Source organism: Bufo bufo, chromosome 1 (assembly GCF_905171765.1).
Source record: "Bufo bufo chromosome 1, aBufBuf1.1, whole genome shotgun sequence".
In the NCBI taxonomy this organism is placed as follows: Eukaryota; Metazoa; Chordata; class Amphibia; order Anura; family Bufonidae; genus Bufo; species Bufo bufo.
The window spans coordinates 549777647-549794858 of NC_053389.1; the positions used below are offsets into that span (position 1 = coordinate 549777647).

Below are 17212 nucleotides of genomic sequence, written 5' to 3' on the forward strand. Positions count from 1 at the left end.
AGAAAGGCGTATGCCTCTTCAGCTGAGTACACTCATTGGGATGTGTCACGGAAGGTGTTACAGAAAACTAGAAGACACAAATGAAGATCCGACTGACTTGATCCAAAACTAAGGAACCAAAGGGTAAGCCCTGCAACAGCCCTAGCTCTCTCCCTTACTGCTCAGCCTATGCAAAAATCTCTATGGTAGATAATTGCATACCCTTGTTCCTCGACTGTATGAAACCTGAACACCCTATAATAGCGAGAGGACACGACCACCGACTCCCTACACTTAATACGGAGGGAGTCAGGGTCACCTAGGATCAAGCAAACAGGAAAACACAGATAAATGAACAGACTTATCTGTAGAAGCATCAGTTGTAGCATCCAGCATGCACACACTCCAGGAAGTTGTATAAACCGCAAAGTGATGCAGTATGGGAGGGGATTTAAAGGGATGCAATCAGTGCAACTAGATGACAGCTGAGAGAGGGAAACGAGATGACAAGACGAAAGCAAAACAAAAGAACCTCAAGCAGGAGGTTCTGAAGAACGTCTGGCAGAGCTTCTCAGATGTCTGGCGGTGACAGGATGAATGGTAAATTTTTATTTTATTGGGGTGTAATGTGTGAAATGTGTAAACCTTTATTTAGTGTGAGGGGTGTGTATGTAGTGTTTTCACACGTGCAGGGGCTTGTAATAAATTTGAAATTAAATTTAGAAGAATAGTTGTAAAAAAAAAAGAAGTATTTTCTGCAGAAAAAAAGTCTTCTGCACAAAAAAAAGTATTTTCTGCAAAAAAAATAAAACTTGCAGTGCAAACTGAGCAGATGTGATCAGTAAGGCTGAGTTCACACGGGCGAGGTTTCCGCACGGGTGCAATGCGTGAGGTGAACGCATTGCACCCGCACTGAATCCGGACCCATTCATTTCTATGGGGCTGTGCACATGAGCGGTGATTTTCACGCATCACTTGTGCGTTGCGTGAAAATCGCAGCATGCTCTATATTGTGCGTTTTACACGCAACGCAGGCCCTATAGAAGTGAATGGGACTGCGTGAAAATCGCAAGCATCCGCAAGCAAGTGTGGATGCGGTGCGATTTTCATGCACAGTTGCTAGCAGACGATCGGGATGGGGACCCGATCATTATTATTTTCCCTTATAACATGGTTATAAGGGAAAATAATAGCATTCTGAATACAGAATGTTTACTAAAATAGGGCTAAAGGGGTTAAAAAATAAAAATAAAAATAATTTAACTTACCTTAATCCACTGTTCGCGCAGCCGGCATCTCTTCTGTCTTCATCTGTGAGGTAAAGGACCTGTGATGACGTAACTGCGCTCATCACATGGTCCATCACATGATCCATCACCATTATTTTATTTATTTTTTTAACCCCTCCAGCCCTATTTTAGTAAGCATTCTGTATTCAGAATGCTATTATTTTCCCGTATAACCATGTTATAAGGGAAAATAATAATGATCGGGTCTGGGTACCACATTAATTTTTTTATCACGCGCGTGCAAAACACATTGCACCCGCGCGATAAAAACTGAACAACGGAACGCAATCGCAGTCAAAACTGACTGCAATTGGGTACCTACTCACGCGGGTTTGCCGCAATTCACCCGGGTCGCATCCTGAAACAAATCCATCACGCCCGTGTGAACCCAGCCTAATGGACACTACTGATCGGGGCTCAGTGGTTGCAAAATGCACGTACGCAGATGGTGCGTTGGTGCAAAAACCTAAACTGACACTAACTGAAATTTATATACGGGTATATCTCTAACTAACTACAGTTCTTTTGCAAACCCCCCCCAAAAAAAGCTTAAAAAATGTGCAGATGCTACTAAGCACACTACTGATCGGTGCTCAGCAGCATGCACACACTCACACAGATCGTATGTGCAAAAACTGTAGTATAAAAATTCACTACAGTGCTCAGCAAAATGCACACACGCAGATGGTGCGTTCGTGCAAAAACCTAAACTCACACTAACTGAAATATATATATATATATATATCTAACTTACTACCACTAACTGCAGCTCTTTTTTCACACAAAAAAAAGAAAGAAAAAAAACCCTCAAAAATGTGCAGATGCTACTGAGCACACTACTGATCTGTGCTCTGCAACACGCACGCACACAGATCGTGCGTGCGTGCGTGCAAAAACTGTAGTATAACAATTTACTACAGTGTTGTAAAAGTGAATACTGGCTAAAAATGTTACTTATATCTATATATATATATATATATATATATATATATATATATATATATATAAAAATATAGAACTCTATATATATTTATATAAAGCTCTAACTACTTTTTTCTTTTTTAACCAAAAAAAAAGATACATTTGCCAAAAAATCAGCACAAATAATCCCCAGGTGGTGATCAGGCAGGTACACACTGAACAGCACTTGGCGGTCACAGCTCGCATGCAGAAAAAGTGGTGCAGAGCTGGAAAATTGTAAAAAAAAAAAAAAAAAATGAACAAAAAAAGTGCACGGACCAAATGGCGTCTGTAAAAAAAAGGGGGAGAGGGGGTGGGAAGGGACAGGAACTGAGGGTGGTTTAGGGATCTGGAACAGCTGCAAATGAAAAAAAGAATCTGTGGAGCTATCCAGATGTTCTTCTTTTCAGCAGGAAAGGGGTTAAAAGCACTGTGGTGTGAACCACAAGTCCCAGCAAGCCACAAGTAGAAAGGCACAGAAACTCTCTGCATGCAGTAACCAGCTAGAATGGCTGCATGCAGAGAAGTTCTGCCTCTTCCTGTGCGGCTATAGCGCTGCCATTGGCTGGAACGCTGTTCCAGCCAATCGCAGTGCTGGCAGGGGACCCAAAACACTGGTGTCCCCTGCCTCACCTTGGAGGTGACCGGTGCTGACCAGTTCAGCACCTGCCACTTCTCCCTGACCTCCTCCCGACCAGCCCCGATGCTGATGACAGCTTCCTGCGCTGCGATGTGACCGACACATTGATCGGCCAATCGCATCTCTTGGAGCTGTAGGGGGGGGGGGGCGGTGCGGCACCATGCTGCCCTTACCTGGCATGGCTGCCTGCCGGTAAGAGCCGGCATGGTGCCGCGATTTCCCCCCTGATCCTCCCCCAGAGCCCCGCGGACCTTGCACCATACATGTACGGCGCTGGTCCTTAAGTCACGTACGGCAGAGGTCCTTAAGGGGTTAAAGGATGTTTTTTTGTTTCAAAAGAAAACTACAACAACAAAAAACTACTGTCTGAACAATAAAATCATGGTTTTCCATGGAAATGTTTCTACAATTAATTCTTAAAATGGTAGCGGTTTAGTTCCCTGAATAAAAGTACCTTTATACTGTACAAATGTGTAGGAAATAATCAAGTCACATTTCCTTCTTCTATATACTATGTAGACAAACATGAATATGTAAATTGTTTATTGAGCATTTCACTAAAAATAATTCTTACGTGCAGCTAAAGATTAGAGCCTCATAACTCCTTAGAACAGTAATGATATCATGACCTGCAACCATTTAAGGGCCCAGCTATTAGTTCTTTATTCGATACAAAAACAATCAAAATCTCTGGAGGAAAAATAATTTACCTTCGTTTCTTGATTTTGGCTTGCTACAAGATGAGCCACTATTCCTACTTCCAATTTGTATATAAAATTGAAGTAATCTGTAACAAAGCAAGTAGAATAAAAAGGAGAAGATGTGTTGGTGACTATACACAATAGTTACATTATGTTTAGACATTGACAGCTTTTATAGTGTACCTAATTAATTTCTTAATATTATAAGCAGTATACTTTTCAGCTCCAGTACTTGCTATGGAGGTAGCACACCTGTGGGGGAGGGGTTGCATTTTTGTGGCGACATGGGGTCCATTTTTCTTTTCAGTCACCACTATGGTGAGCTCTGTACAAGGAGATTTTGCAGCTTTTGTTGAGTTCAATGTTAACTGTATAATTTCATAATATACACTGAGCACCCTCTAATGAAGGCCACATGTAGAAAGTTTTATCAGGTAATTATAAAGGGATTCCGAGGATATATAACTATACACAGGAAACTGTATAGCCATTTCTTTGTGCAGGTTTTTAAAAAAAAATTTTTTAACTGTGTTCAGCAACCTGGAAATTAGTTTTTAGTCTCGAAAATCGCTTTAACTACATGGTAGTACTGCAGATAAGGAGTCCAGATCAGTATTCCCCCGCTGTCAGCATTTAAAGCTGCTTGTACATGTATGTACACACCACCGCAGCCATGGCAATCTATTTCAGCGCATCTTTTAGAGCTTACAGCAGGGGAACAGGAGGCAGTAGGAAAAATCTGGACTCCTTATCTGCAGGACTATTCATGTATTACTGCAGATAAAACTACAAAATCATGGTGACATATTCCCTTCAAACTAGAACTTGTGTATATGTGAAATGTGTATAATAGCAGAAAATCATAAAAATATCAGACCACTATCCGGCGCTGCTGGCATATAAATCAGTCCTTGGGATGAATAATATTCTTTTATTTAAAGTCAACGCGTTTCAAGGGCGAAGTGCCCCCTTCGTCAGGACAATTTACAGAATAATAAGTATATAAGTATATATTAGTTAATTTCGCTCTGCCTCTCTAATTGCATAATAGACTTAGTCTTTCACATGTGTATGCAAAAATAAGGGCACATATGGAAGGTAACACTTTTTCACACCGTTGCATACTATTTAGAGGAGTGTTTATGGCAAGTGATGATTGGAATCAATCTTACCTCTGCATCTGCTATTCATAATTAGCACTGAATTTTCTAGGAGGTTTTATAGGGAGGCCACCAAACAGTCTGAGAGCTGAATACAGTTGCATAAAGCTCAGTAGGTGTATGAGGCAGCGGTTCAGACTGAATGTTTCATACTCAGTGTCCTTGAAAATGACTGGAAAAATACTGCCTAGTTAGAAGCATATCAAGTTCAGCAAAAATTCTGCTCACATATGGGGTCATTTATCAAACTGGCATAAAGTAGAACTGGCTTAGTTGCCCATAGCAACCAATTGGATTGCTCCTTTCATTTTCCAAAGGACGTGTCCAAAATGAAAGGTGGAAAAAGGTGGAATCTGATTAGTTGCGATGGGCAACTAAGCCAGTTCTACTTTACACCAGATTGATAAATCTCCCCCATAAGTCATCAATTTTTATGCTGATACTTTTGAGCGGGTAAAAACTCACTTTTAAGTCCAATGATTTTCCAGCTTGCTACACTTACAAAAATAAAGGGAAAATTACTAATATGGTATGTTATCATACCTAATATGAGATACATTATAGTCAACCGTATTCATACCCACTTTTGATTCTAACTTTGTGCAATTGCCTCTGTGATGGATGCAGTAATTATTGTCATGACTTGTTGCTTTCAATGAATTAAACACTTTTAGACTATATATGGTTATATATGCAAAACCAGGGGGCAGCAACCTCTGGCACTCTGTCTGTTGTGAGTCTGCAACTCCAAGAATACTTCATTCACTTCCATGGGAGTTCTGAGAACAGCAAATGTGCATGCTGGGAGCTGTAGTTTCACAGATGTTGCTGACCCCTGGCCTAAGCCAATTATATACTGTATGCATTTTATATGCATTTACTCTGTTGTCCACTGCAATGTCTATGGCACACATACAAAAGCAACAATTGATTTGATGATATACTCTACATATTTGTATCCCTGCACTTTTCCTGGAAGATGCATTCCCCTTGCAATCGAATATACATCAATATAAAAAAGTCCTTTTATGGTTTCTATTAATGGGTCAAATTACGGTCACACATCAATGGATGACATCATTTACAAACAGATCTGACACTTCATGTGAAAACTAAAATCTCAGTAAAGACAATATGTCATCTGTTTGTATAAAAGTTTGATTCCTATGACGCATGAGCTTTTGAGTTCTTGTCTTTAATAAAGGGTTTTATAACAAATAAGAAGGAGCAGTAAAAGTGACCACCAACATACAGTGCAATTTTTAGCAGAAAGCTGTGTATCACACACACAGATGCAGACTATTGAATATCATTTTTACCTGGTGTGTGTTGTGTCCAGCGGGGCAGTTCTTGCTTCCCTCTTTCCAGATCCATTAAAATATAGAGATTTTCCATCGCTTACGATCCCGCAGCCTGTGCCCACCTGTCCTCCACTGATTTTATACCAAAGCTGACTAAGTTTGTCTTCAAATCTATCAAACATCTCACTTGGGTTGGGCTTGTTTGAGACACATGTTCCATGTTCAGCTAAAATGAAAAGTGATCCATACAGTTAGGTCCATCTATATTTGGACAGAGGCAAGTTTTGTTCTGTACATTACCACAATGGATTTTGAACAAAACAATTCAGATGCAGTTGAAGTTCAGACTTTCAGCTTTAATTCAGTGGGTTGAACAAAATGATTGCATATAAATGTGAGGAACTAAAGCATTTTTTTAACTCAATCCCTTCATTTCAGGGGCTCAAAAGAAATTTGACAAATTAAATTATTGTTAATAAAATGGTAATTTCTAATACTTGGTTGAAAACCCTTTGTTGACAATGACTACCTGAAGTCTTGAACTGATGGACATCACCAGACGCTGGGTTTCCTCCTTTTTAATGCTCTGCCAGGCCTTTACTGCAGCAGTTTTCAGTTGCTGTTTGTTTGTGGGCCTTTCTGTCTGAAGTTTAGTCTTTAACAAGTGAAATGCTCTATTGGGTTCAGATCAGGTGACTGACTTGGCCATTCAAGAATATTCCACTTCTTTGCTTTAAAAAAACTCCTGGGTTGCTTTAGCTTTATGTTTTGGGCCAGTGAAACGCTGATCAATCAGTTTGGCTGGATTTGAGCACACTGTATGTCTCTGAAAACCCCAGAATTCATCCAGCTGCTTCTGTCCTGTGTCACATCATCAATAAACACTAGGGACCCAGTGCCACTGGCAGCCATGCATGCCCAAGCCATCATACTGCCTCCGCCATGTTTTACAGATGATGTGGTATGCTTTGGATCATTAGCTGTACCATGCCTTCACCATTCTTTTTTCTTTCCATCATTCTGGTAGAGGTTGATCTTGGTTTCATCTGTCTAAAGAATGTTCTTCCAGAAGTGTGCTGGTTTTTTAAGATGTTTTTTTTTTTAGCAAAGTCCATCTAGCCTTCTTATTCTTGAGGCTTATCAGTGGCTTGCACCGTGCAGTGAACCCTCTGTATTTACTTTCATGCAGTCTTCTCTTTATGGTAGATTTGGATATTGATACGCCTATATCCTGGAGAGTGTTGTTCACTTGGTTGGCTGTGAAAGGGTTTCTCTTTACCATGGTAATTATTCTGCGATCATCCGTGGGCGTCCAGGTCTTTTTGCATTGTTAAGGTCACCAGTGCTTTCTTTCTCAGGATGTACCAAACTGTAGATTTTGCCACTCCTAATAGTGTAGCAATTTCTCGGATGGGTTTTTTCTATTTTTGCAGATGAAGGAATGCTTGTGTCACCTGCATGGAGAGCTCCTTTGACAGCATGTTTACTTCTCAGCAAAATCTTCAAAATGCAAGCACCACACCTCAAATCAACTCCAGGCCTTTTATGTGCTTAATTGAGAATGAAATAATGAAGGAATTGCCCACACCTGCCCATGAAACAGCCTTTGAGTCAATTGCCCAATTACTTTTGGCCCCTTTAACACCTTAGTGACCAACCTGTTTTGGGCCTTAATGACCAAGCGTTTTCCTTCCTTTTTTCCGTCTATATAGCTTTATGAAGGATTGTTTTTTGCAGGACAAGTTGTAGTTTTTAATGGTACCATTTTGGGGTACACATGACTTTCTGATTAACTTTTATTAACTCTTTCTGGGAGGGAGATGGGAAAAACAGCAATACTGCCACTGAGTTTTTACGTTATAAATTTTACGGTGTTCATTTTTCGGTATAAATTACATAATATCTTTATTCTCTGGGTTAGTACGATTACAGTGACACCAAATACATAGTTTTTTTTTTACATTTTACTACATTTTTGCAATAAACCCCCCCCTTTTTTAAAAGTAAAAAATGTATTTGCATTGCCGCTTCCCAAGGCCCATAACTTTTTTCTTTTTATGGAGTTGTGTGATTTTTGCGGGACGACTTGTATTTTCTATTGGTATCAATTTGGAGTAAGTGGCGCTTTCTGATCGCTAGTTATTATGTTTTTTTGGTGGCAACTAAGAATAAATTAGCAATTCTGTCTTTTTTTTACGGCGTTCACCATAGGGGATAATTAACATGATATTTATGTAGTCCAGGTTGTTACTGATGCAGCAATATCAAACATATGGGGAAGATTTATTTTTTTGCAATTTTTTTCATTGAAAAGCATATTTTCAATGGGAAAAAAGCATATTTTTTTAATGGGATTTTTTTTCTTGAATAAATGTTTTTTTTTTTTACCACTTAATAGTTTCACAAAGGGACTATAACAGATAGCTTTATGATTGCTTTTAAAATGCAATGCACTATCCCTATAGTGCATTGCATTTTAATGGCAATGCTATTCTGACATTGACCAGCAGGCTGCACCAAAGAGGCGCAGCCTGCTGGAGATTACTGAAGGCTGGTCTGGGGCCTACATCAGACCCCTGCCAGCCTACACACATCGGCACCTAGCAATCGCATTTGCGGGGTGCCGATTGGAGACAGAGGTAGTCCACTCCCTATGTCAGCAATTTACATGTGGCGGGCGCCATTGCCAGCGGCATGTAAAGTGTTAAACAGCCTGGAACAGCATTTCTGTCGGTCCGGGCTCTTAGAGCAGGGCCGCGGCTCACATGAGAGCCGGGTTCCCGCTCCCTGCTGCACGGGGGCCCAGCCTAAGGCCCCTTAGTAACCACCGTAAAACACGTATGGGTGGTCACTAAGGGGTTAAAAACAGGGTGCCACATGTAAAGGAGCTGAAACTCCTAAACCCTTCATCTAATTTTAATGTGGATACCTTCAAATGAAAGCTAAAAGTCTGGAGTTAATTTCTATGCCCATTATATAACTATAACTTAAATATGTTTTAGTAAACAGGTAATAAAAACAAAATTTGTGTCAGTGTCCAAATATATATGGACTTAACTGTATATGTGATACAAGATACAGGTTAGCATTCAGTCATTTATGTTTTAAAGATACGGTTATAAATCCTGAAGAGATCAATTTTTCATTTAACTCTTTAGACCTCATGTACATGAGCATATTGGGGATATACAGTGGATATAAACAAGTCTACACACCCCTGTTAAAATGTCAAGTTTCTGTGCTGTAAAAAAATGAGTCAAAGATAAATCATTTCAGAACTTTTTCCACCTTTAATGTGACCAATAAACTATACCTCTCAATTGAAAAACAAACTGAAATCTTTTAGGTGGAGGGAAGAAAAAAACTAAAAACTAAAATAATGTGTTTGCTTATAACTGGCTGTAGATGTGTTCAGAATTAAGCAATCACATTCAAAATCATATTAAATAGGAGTCAGCATACACCTGCCATAATTTAAAGTGCCTCAGATTAACCCCAAATAAAGTTCAGGTGCTCTAGTTGGTCTTTCCTGAAATTTTCTTAGTCGCATCCCACAGCAAAAGCCATGGTCCACAGAAAGCTTCCAAAGCATCAGAGGGATCTCATTGTTAAAAGGTATCAGTCAGCAGAAGGGTACTAAAGAATTTCCAAGGCATTAGATATACCATGAAACATAGTGAAGACAGTCATCATCAAGTGAAGAAAATATGGCACAACAGTGACATTACCAAGAACTGGACGTCCCTCCAAAATTGATGAAAAGACAAGAAGAAAACTGGTCTGGGAGGCTACCAAGAGGCCTAAAGCAACATTAAAGGAGCTGCAGGAATATCTGGCAAGTACTGGCAGTGTGGTACATGTGACAACAATCTCCCGTATTCTCCATATGTCTGGGCTATGGGGTAGTGGCAAGACGTAAGCCTTTTCTTACAAACAAAAACATCCAAGCCAGGCTATATTTTGCAAAAACACATCTGAAGTCTCCCAAAAGCATGTGGGAAAAGGTGTTATGGTCTGATGAAACCATGGTTGAACTTTTTGGCCATAATTCCATAAGATATGTTTGGCGCAAAAACAACACTGCACATCACCAAAAGATCACCATACCCACTGTGAAGCATGGTGGTGGCAGCATCATGCCAAGGGGCTGTTTTTCTTCAGCTGGAACTGGGGCTTAGTTAAGCTAGAGGGAATTATGAACAGTTCCAAATACCAGTCAATATTGGCACAAAACCAAAGAGGAACTTCATCTTTCAGCATGAAAACAACCCAAAGCATACATCCAAATCAACAAAGGAATGGCTTCACCAGAAGAAGACTGCCCAGACCTGAATCCAATTAAAAATCTGTGGGGTGATCTGAAGAGGGCTGTGCACAGGAGATGCCCTCGCAATCTGACAGATTTGGAGTGTTTTTGCCAAGAAGAGTGGGCAAATCTTGCCAAGTCAAAATGTGCCATGCTAATAGACTCATACCCAAAAAGACTGAGTGCTGTAATAAAATCAAAAGGTAAAATTAGAAAGACTATCTGTGGATCACTTCAGCTGGACAATATGGATCAGGTGCTCTTGGTCTTAGTGGCCCACCCAGCCACAGGTTAATTGGTAAAATATAGAGAAAGATAGACCAGGCACTCTATATATGTGGCCAAAGACGAGATATTTATTTGATATACATATAAAATCAATCATTAAAAATAATGTGGTATACAGCATAAAACTTGACACAAAATATTTGGCAGCAATATGCAATATTAAATAATGTAACATAAAATGTAGCAGCAATGGCACAAAGTGATTAGCAGCAATATCCAATGTTACATAAACGTAGCAACAATGTAACAATGTGGCGGCAATAATGTAACAATTGGTAGCAATGGTTAAAGTTCAAACTGCAGACTGATGGCAGCAATGTTGAAGTCCAGCCAAAAAAAACCGCAAACTGATCGTGCGTTTATACATCCATTCAGTAGGAAATATAACTAATAGCAGCAAGAAACCGCAAGAAGGCTTTGTAAGTGATTCCAAATCTGAAATGTCTTTAAGTATGCATAGTTCCGCTCCTAGCTCTCTGTGCTAGTGCAAACAGATGGGTTACCAGTCTTTTCAATATGACCGGGAAGACCAGCAGGTAAATGCAATAAGCACTCGTGGTGGCGTCCCACCTACTTGTAGTTGCTGATACAATATTACCTTAATCTTGTCGTTTCACTTCTCTGGACGCGAACTTGATGGTCTGTAATCGAGCGGATATCAGCTGACTATGTCCTGTATCATCAGCGAGTTGTGCGCTCAGTAAGACCAAGCGTCATCAGAATTTTTTTGTTTCAGAGATTTGATTCAAGCCCAGGGGAGACTCTTTGCCAGCATGCCGGTGCAAGGTGTAGCCCATACGCGTTTCGGGGGGGTGCCCCTTCTTCAGTGGTAACCTTGCAGTGTTTCCCCTCCTTCTTTTATATTCAAGTAAGTATCAAAAACCGGACTGGAATCACAATGTTCGACAGGTAGATGTAAAACCCGGATTTACTATGATGCGGCTCCTATGCGTTTCCCAAGCGGTTTTTATTGTCAGATTGCGTTTTCTATGCCATAGCTTACCTGAAGCTCTCAGGAACAATGTAATAAAATCAAAAGGTGCTTCAACAAAGTATTAGTTTAAGGGTGTGCACACTTATGCAACCATATTATTTTATTTTTATATTTTTTCTTCCCTCTACCTAAAAGATTTTAGTTTGTTTTTCAATTGAGTTGTACAGTTTATAGGTCACATTAAGGATACTTTCACACTTGAGGCAGAGTGATCTGGCAAGCAGTTCCGTAAAATGCCTGATCAGTCAAAAAAATGCATTGAAATTCCGGATCCGTCTTTCCGGTGTCATCCAGCAAAACGGATCCGGCATTTATTTTTTTCACAATTTTTTCGGTCTGTGCATGCGCAGACCGGAAGGACGGATCCGGCATTCCGGTATTTTGAATGCCGGATCTGGCACTAATACATTCCTATGGAAAAAAAATGACGGATCCGGCATTCAGGAAAGTCTTCAATTTTTTTTTCGCCGGAGATAAAACCGTAGCATGCTATGGTTTTCTCTTTTGCCTGATCAGTCAAAATGACTGAACTGAAGACATCCTTATGCATCCTGAATGGATTACTCTCCATTCAGAATGCATGGGGATATACCTGATCAGTTCTTTTCCGGCGTTGAGCCCTTTTGACTTAGGGCTCTTTCACACTTGCGTTCTTGTCTTCCGGCATAGAGTTCCGTCGTCGGGGCTCTATGCCGGAAGAATCCTGATCAGGATTATCCTAATGCATTCTGAATGGAGAGAAATCCGTTCAGGATGCATCAGGATGTCTTCAGTTCCGGAACGGAACGTTTTTTGGCCGGAGAAAATACCGCAGCATGCTGCGCTTTTTGCTCCGGCCAAAAATCCGGAACACTTGCCGCAAGGCCGGATCCGGAATTAATGCCCATTGAAAGGCATTGATCTAAGCTAAACGTCGTTTCGGCGCATTGCCGGAGCCGACATTTAGCTTTTTCAGAGTGGTTACCATGGCTGCCGGGACGCTAAAGTCCTGGCAGCCATGGTAAAGTGTAGCGGGGAGCGGGGGAGCAGTGTACTTACCGTCCGTGCGGCTCCCCGGGCGCTCCAGAGTGACGTCAGGGCGCCCCAAGCGCATGGATCATGTGATCACATGGATCACGTCATCCATGCGCATGGGGCGCTCTGACGTCATTCTGGAGCGCCCCGGGAGCCGCACGGACTGTAAGTATACCGCTCCCCCGCTCCCCGCTCCTACTATGGCAACCAGGACTTTAATAGCGTCCTGGGTGCCATAGTAACACTGAACGCATTTGGAAGACGGTTCCGTCTTCAAATGCTTTCAGTACACTTGCGTTTTTCCGGATCCGGCGTGTAATTCCGGCAAGTGGAGTACACGCCGGATCCGGACAACGCAAGTGTGAAAGAGGCCTTAGGCTACTTTCACACTAGCGTTTTTCTTTTCCAGCGCTGAGTTCCGTCCTAGGGGCTCAAATCCGGAAAAGAACTGATCAGTTTTATCCCCATGCATTCTAAGGCCCCTTTCACACGGGCGAGTATTCCGCGCGGATGCGATGTGCGAGTTGAACGCATTGCACCCGCACTGAATACCGACCCATTCATTTCTATGGGGCCGTTCACATGAGCGGTGATTTTCACGCATCACTTGTGCGTTGCGTGAAAATCGCAGCATGCTCTATATTCTGCGTTTTTCACGCAACGCAGGCCCCATAGAAGTGAATGGGGTTGCGTGAAAATCGCAAGCATCCGCAAGCAAGTGCGGATGCGGTGCGATTTTCACGCACGGTTGCTAGGAGACGATCGGGATGGAGACCCGATCATTATTATTTCCCCTTATAACATTGTTATAAGGGAAAATAATAGCATTCTGAATACTGAATGCATAGTAAAATAGCGCTGGAGGGGTTAAAAAAAATAAAGAAATAAATTTAACTCACCTTAATCCACTTGACCACGGAGCCCGGCTTCTCCTTCTGTCTCCTTTCTTTAGGACCTGGGTAAAGGACCTGTGGTGACGTCACTCCGGTCATCACATGATCCATCACATGATCTTTTACCCCTCCAGTGCTATTTGACTATGCATTCTGTATTCAGAATGCTATAATTTTCCCTTATAACCATGTTATAAGGGAAAATAATACAATCTACAGAACACCGATCCGAAGCCCGAACTTCTGTGAAGAAGTTCGGGTTTGAGTACCAAACATGCGCGATTTTTCTCACATTACCTTGCGATTTTCACGCAGCACCATTCACTTCTATGGGGCCTGTGTTGCGTGGAAAACGCACAATATAGAGCATGCTGCAATTTTCACGCAACGCACAAGTGATGCGTGAAAATCACCGCTCGTGTGCACAGCCCCATAGAAATGAATGGGTCAGGATTCAGTGACGGTGCAATGAGTTCACATCACGCATTTCACCCGCGTGGAATACTCGCCCGTGTGAAAGGGGCCTAAGACTTTAATTTACAGTGACTAAGTAATTGATTTTATTAATTTATAAAGTTTTTTAAGTACAGCATAAATAATTCATCGGCTAGTAATGTTAACAATCAAATTAAGGAAGAAAAAAAAAAATCATGAAACTGAGTTTTTGACACAGATGACCATAACATATGTTGCTGCATGGTCATATGATGCCTAAAGGGGATTAGCACCATTAAAGGGGATAACCAGTTTACTAAAACGGATGGCGAATCCTTTTCTTGGCTATCAATATTAAATTGGTGAGGTTTTGACACAAGCATCACCCTCACTGATCAGCTGTTTGAAGGCCAGGACGATCAGGCGAGTAATGAAGGCTGTATTTGGTTACATCAGGTTTTACATTGGTTTATACTGCACACACTTTACTTTTCACAGAAGCTATGACAGGTATTACAACTTTGTCACATTCAAGTGAACACATGCTGAGCAGAACAAAGGAAGCTTATTTAATGACGGAAAAGAGACATCCTCTGATAACTGTCAGAAAGTTGGGAGGACCCCCCTGCCAAAGTAACTACACAGGACATAAGCAGCGAGGAAGATAGTGATGGAACCTGAGAGGAACTTTATAGAACTCTGACAAATAGTCCGTCTGCCATTGTCCATCCTTGCCAGCTACTGATGCCAGCAATGCATGCTATAAGAAAGTCACTTTTTAGCCTTCTATAAAATAACTGAGACCGTTAACAAGCAACATTCTAAGGGCGCTTTCACACGAGCGGATGCCGTGCGGTTAATCTGCTGCGTGAAAGCGTGCCAAGCCCCGTTCCGGACAGCAGAGACACGGAGCATTAACATGATTGATAATGCTCTTTGCTTCTCTGTGATCTTTTTACTACAAAATCACAGTGAGATAAAGTTGTCACCGTGATTTTGTAGTAAAAAGGTCACAGAGAAGCAAAGAACATTATCAATCATGTTAATGCTTCGTGTCTCTGCTGTCAGGAACAGGGCTTGGCACTCTTTCACGCAGCGGATTCCACACACGGGATCCGCTCATGTGAAAGAGCCCTAAAAGTTTCCCCTTGGAAAGCAAGTGAGGAGAAACAATGGAGTAATGGAAGAGTCCACATCTTTGGAACAGTATCTCTCTCGTGTTTAAAAGAAAAGTAATAATCATGCTTATGCTTTTCTAGATATATTCAATGAAAGCAGCACATAATGTATATAACACTCAGGTATATTGTAAATGTGATAACTATTTTCATTTGATATGCAATTAGATTTCTTTACCTGTGTATCCACGATCACAAAAACAAACTCCTGAAATACAATCTCCGTGACCATTACAGTAATTTGGACAAGGTTCTGATATATAAACACTGTCCAGGCCAAAAGCTGGGACATTTTTTAATGAGCTGCTCTCTTGTATCCATCGAAATCTTGTTTTACTAAAATGATAAGAAAAAGGTATACATTATAGTATATGTGCACATGAAATGAATAAAAACGACTTGGATGAGTTTATAACACTAGCTATGGTTATATTTACACTGAAATAAAATATTACAAAAAAAATACCAGAAACCTTAGCATGACCTAAACACCCCTATCCATGCTTGTCATTTGGATCAGTAATTTTACACCTGATTAAATACTGAGTTCTAAAAAAAATGAATGCAACTTTCAAATGTGTATTAAATATAATATTTGTAAGATAAATACAGCTTTCTTGATGAACATGTGAAGAAATCAATGATCTTTTATTGGTATAATAGCAAAACATAGCACTTGATTCATGCTCATGGCTAAAACTCAACTTCATGTTCATCATGAGCAAATCAGCAGGAAACATGTTTGGTGCCAGCCAAAAGAAATGATCACCTGTTGTGCATTTACATTGGCTAATTATTGGAAACAAATGTTTCTACAAATGCTTATCCCTGATAATTGACCCAATGATCAGTTGTGTAAAAGGACCTTAACCCCTTAGTGACCACCCTTACGCATTTTTAAGGCGGTCACTAAGGGGCCTTAGGCTGGGCAACCGCTTTTTTATGAGAGCCGCGGCCCTGCTCTAACAGCCCAGACCGGCAGGAGTGCCGATCAGGGGTGTTTAACACTTTACATGCCATGGGCAATGGAGCCCGCCACATGTAAAGTGCTGACAGAGGGAGCGGACTCCCTCTGTCTCCCATCGGCACCCCGCAAATGCAATCGCAGGGTGCCAATGTGTGTGAAGGCTGCCTGGGGTCTGATGTATGCCCCAAACCAGCCTTCAGTAATTTCCAGCAGGCTGCGCCAGAGAGTCAATGTTAGAATAGCATTGCCATTCAAATGTAATGCACTAAAGGGATAGTGCATTGCATTTTAAAAGCAATCAAAAAGCTGTCTGTTATAGTCCCCTTGTGTGACTATTAATTGGTAAAAAAAAGTTAAAAAAACCTCATTTACTAAATAAAGAAATCCCATAAAAAACAATTACGCTTTTTTCCATTGAAAATACGCTTTTCAATGAAAAAAACTGAAAGAAAATATCTCCCGCATATGTTTGTTATTGCCGCATCCATAACAACCCAGACTACATAAATATCATGTAAATTATCCCCTAAGGTGAGCGCCGTAAAAAATAAAAATAAATCTATATATATACAGTACAGACCAAAAGTTTGGACACACCTTCTCATTCAAAGAGTTTTCTTTATTTTCATGACTATGAAGGCATCACTGATTACTGCTTTGCACACTCTTGCCATTCTCTTGATGAGCTTCAAGAGGTAGTCCCCTGAAATGGTCTTCCAACAGTCTTGAAGGAGTTCCCAGAGATGCTTAGCACTTGTTGGCCCTTTTGCCTTCACTGTGCGGTCCAGCTCACCCCAAACCATCTCGATTGGGTTCAGGTCCGGTGACTGTGGAGGCCAGGTCATCTGGCGCAGCACCCCATCACTCTCCTTCATGGTCAAATAGCCCTTACTTTCAAAGTTTTCCCGATTTTTCGGCTGACTGACTGACATTCATTTCTTAAAGTAATGGTGGCCACTCGTTTTTCTTTACTTAGCTGCTTTTTTCTTGCCATAATACAAATTCTAACAGTCTATTCAGTAGGACTATCAGCTGTGTATCCACCTGACTTCTCCTCAACGCAACTGATGGTCCCAACCCCATTTATAAGGCAAGAAATCCCACTTA

The 17212-nt window shown here is 41.0% G+C and overlaps 1 protein-coding gene across 2 annotated transcripts in view; it reads right to left on the reverse strand.

Annotated features, from left to right (window-relative positions):
- The window catches only part of RELN (reelin), an 841105-nt gene that overhangs the window by 165491 nt on the left and 658402 nt on the right, over positions 1–17212 (reverse strand). For both annotated transcript variants that reach the window (XM_040412563.1, XM_040412554.1), the window contains exons 29-31: positions 15317–15474; positions 6049–6256; positions 3579–3655 (exon numbers count right to left, since the gene is read on the reverse strand). In XM_040412563.1, coding sequence (XP_040268497.1) covers positions 3579–3655; positions 6049–6256; positions 15317–15474 — 443 coding nt within the window. The remainder of the gene's footprint in view (positions 1–3578; positions 3656–6048; positions 6257–15316; positions 15475–17212) is intronic.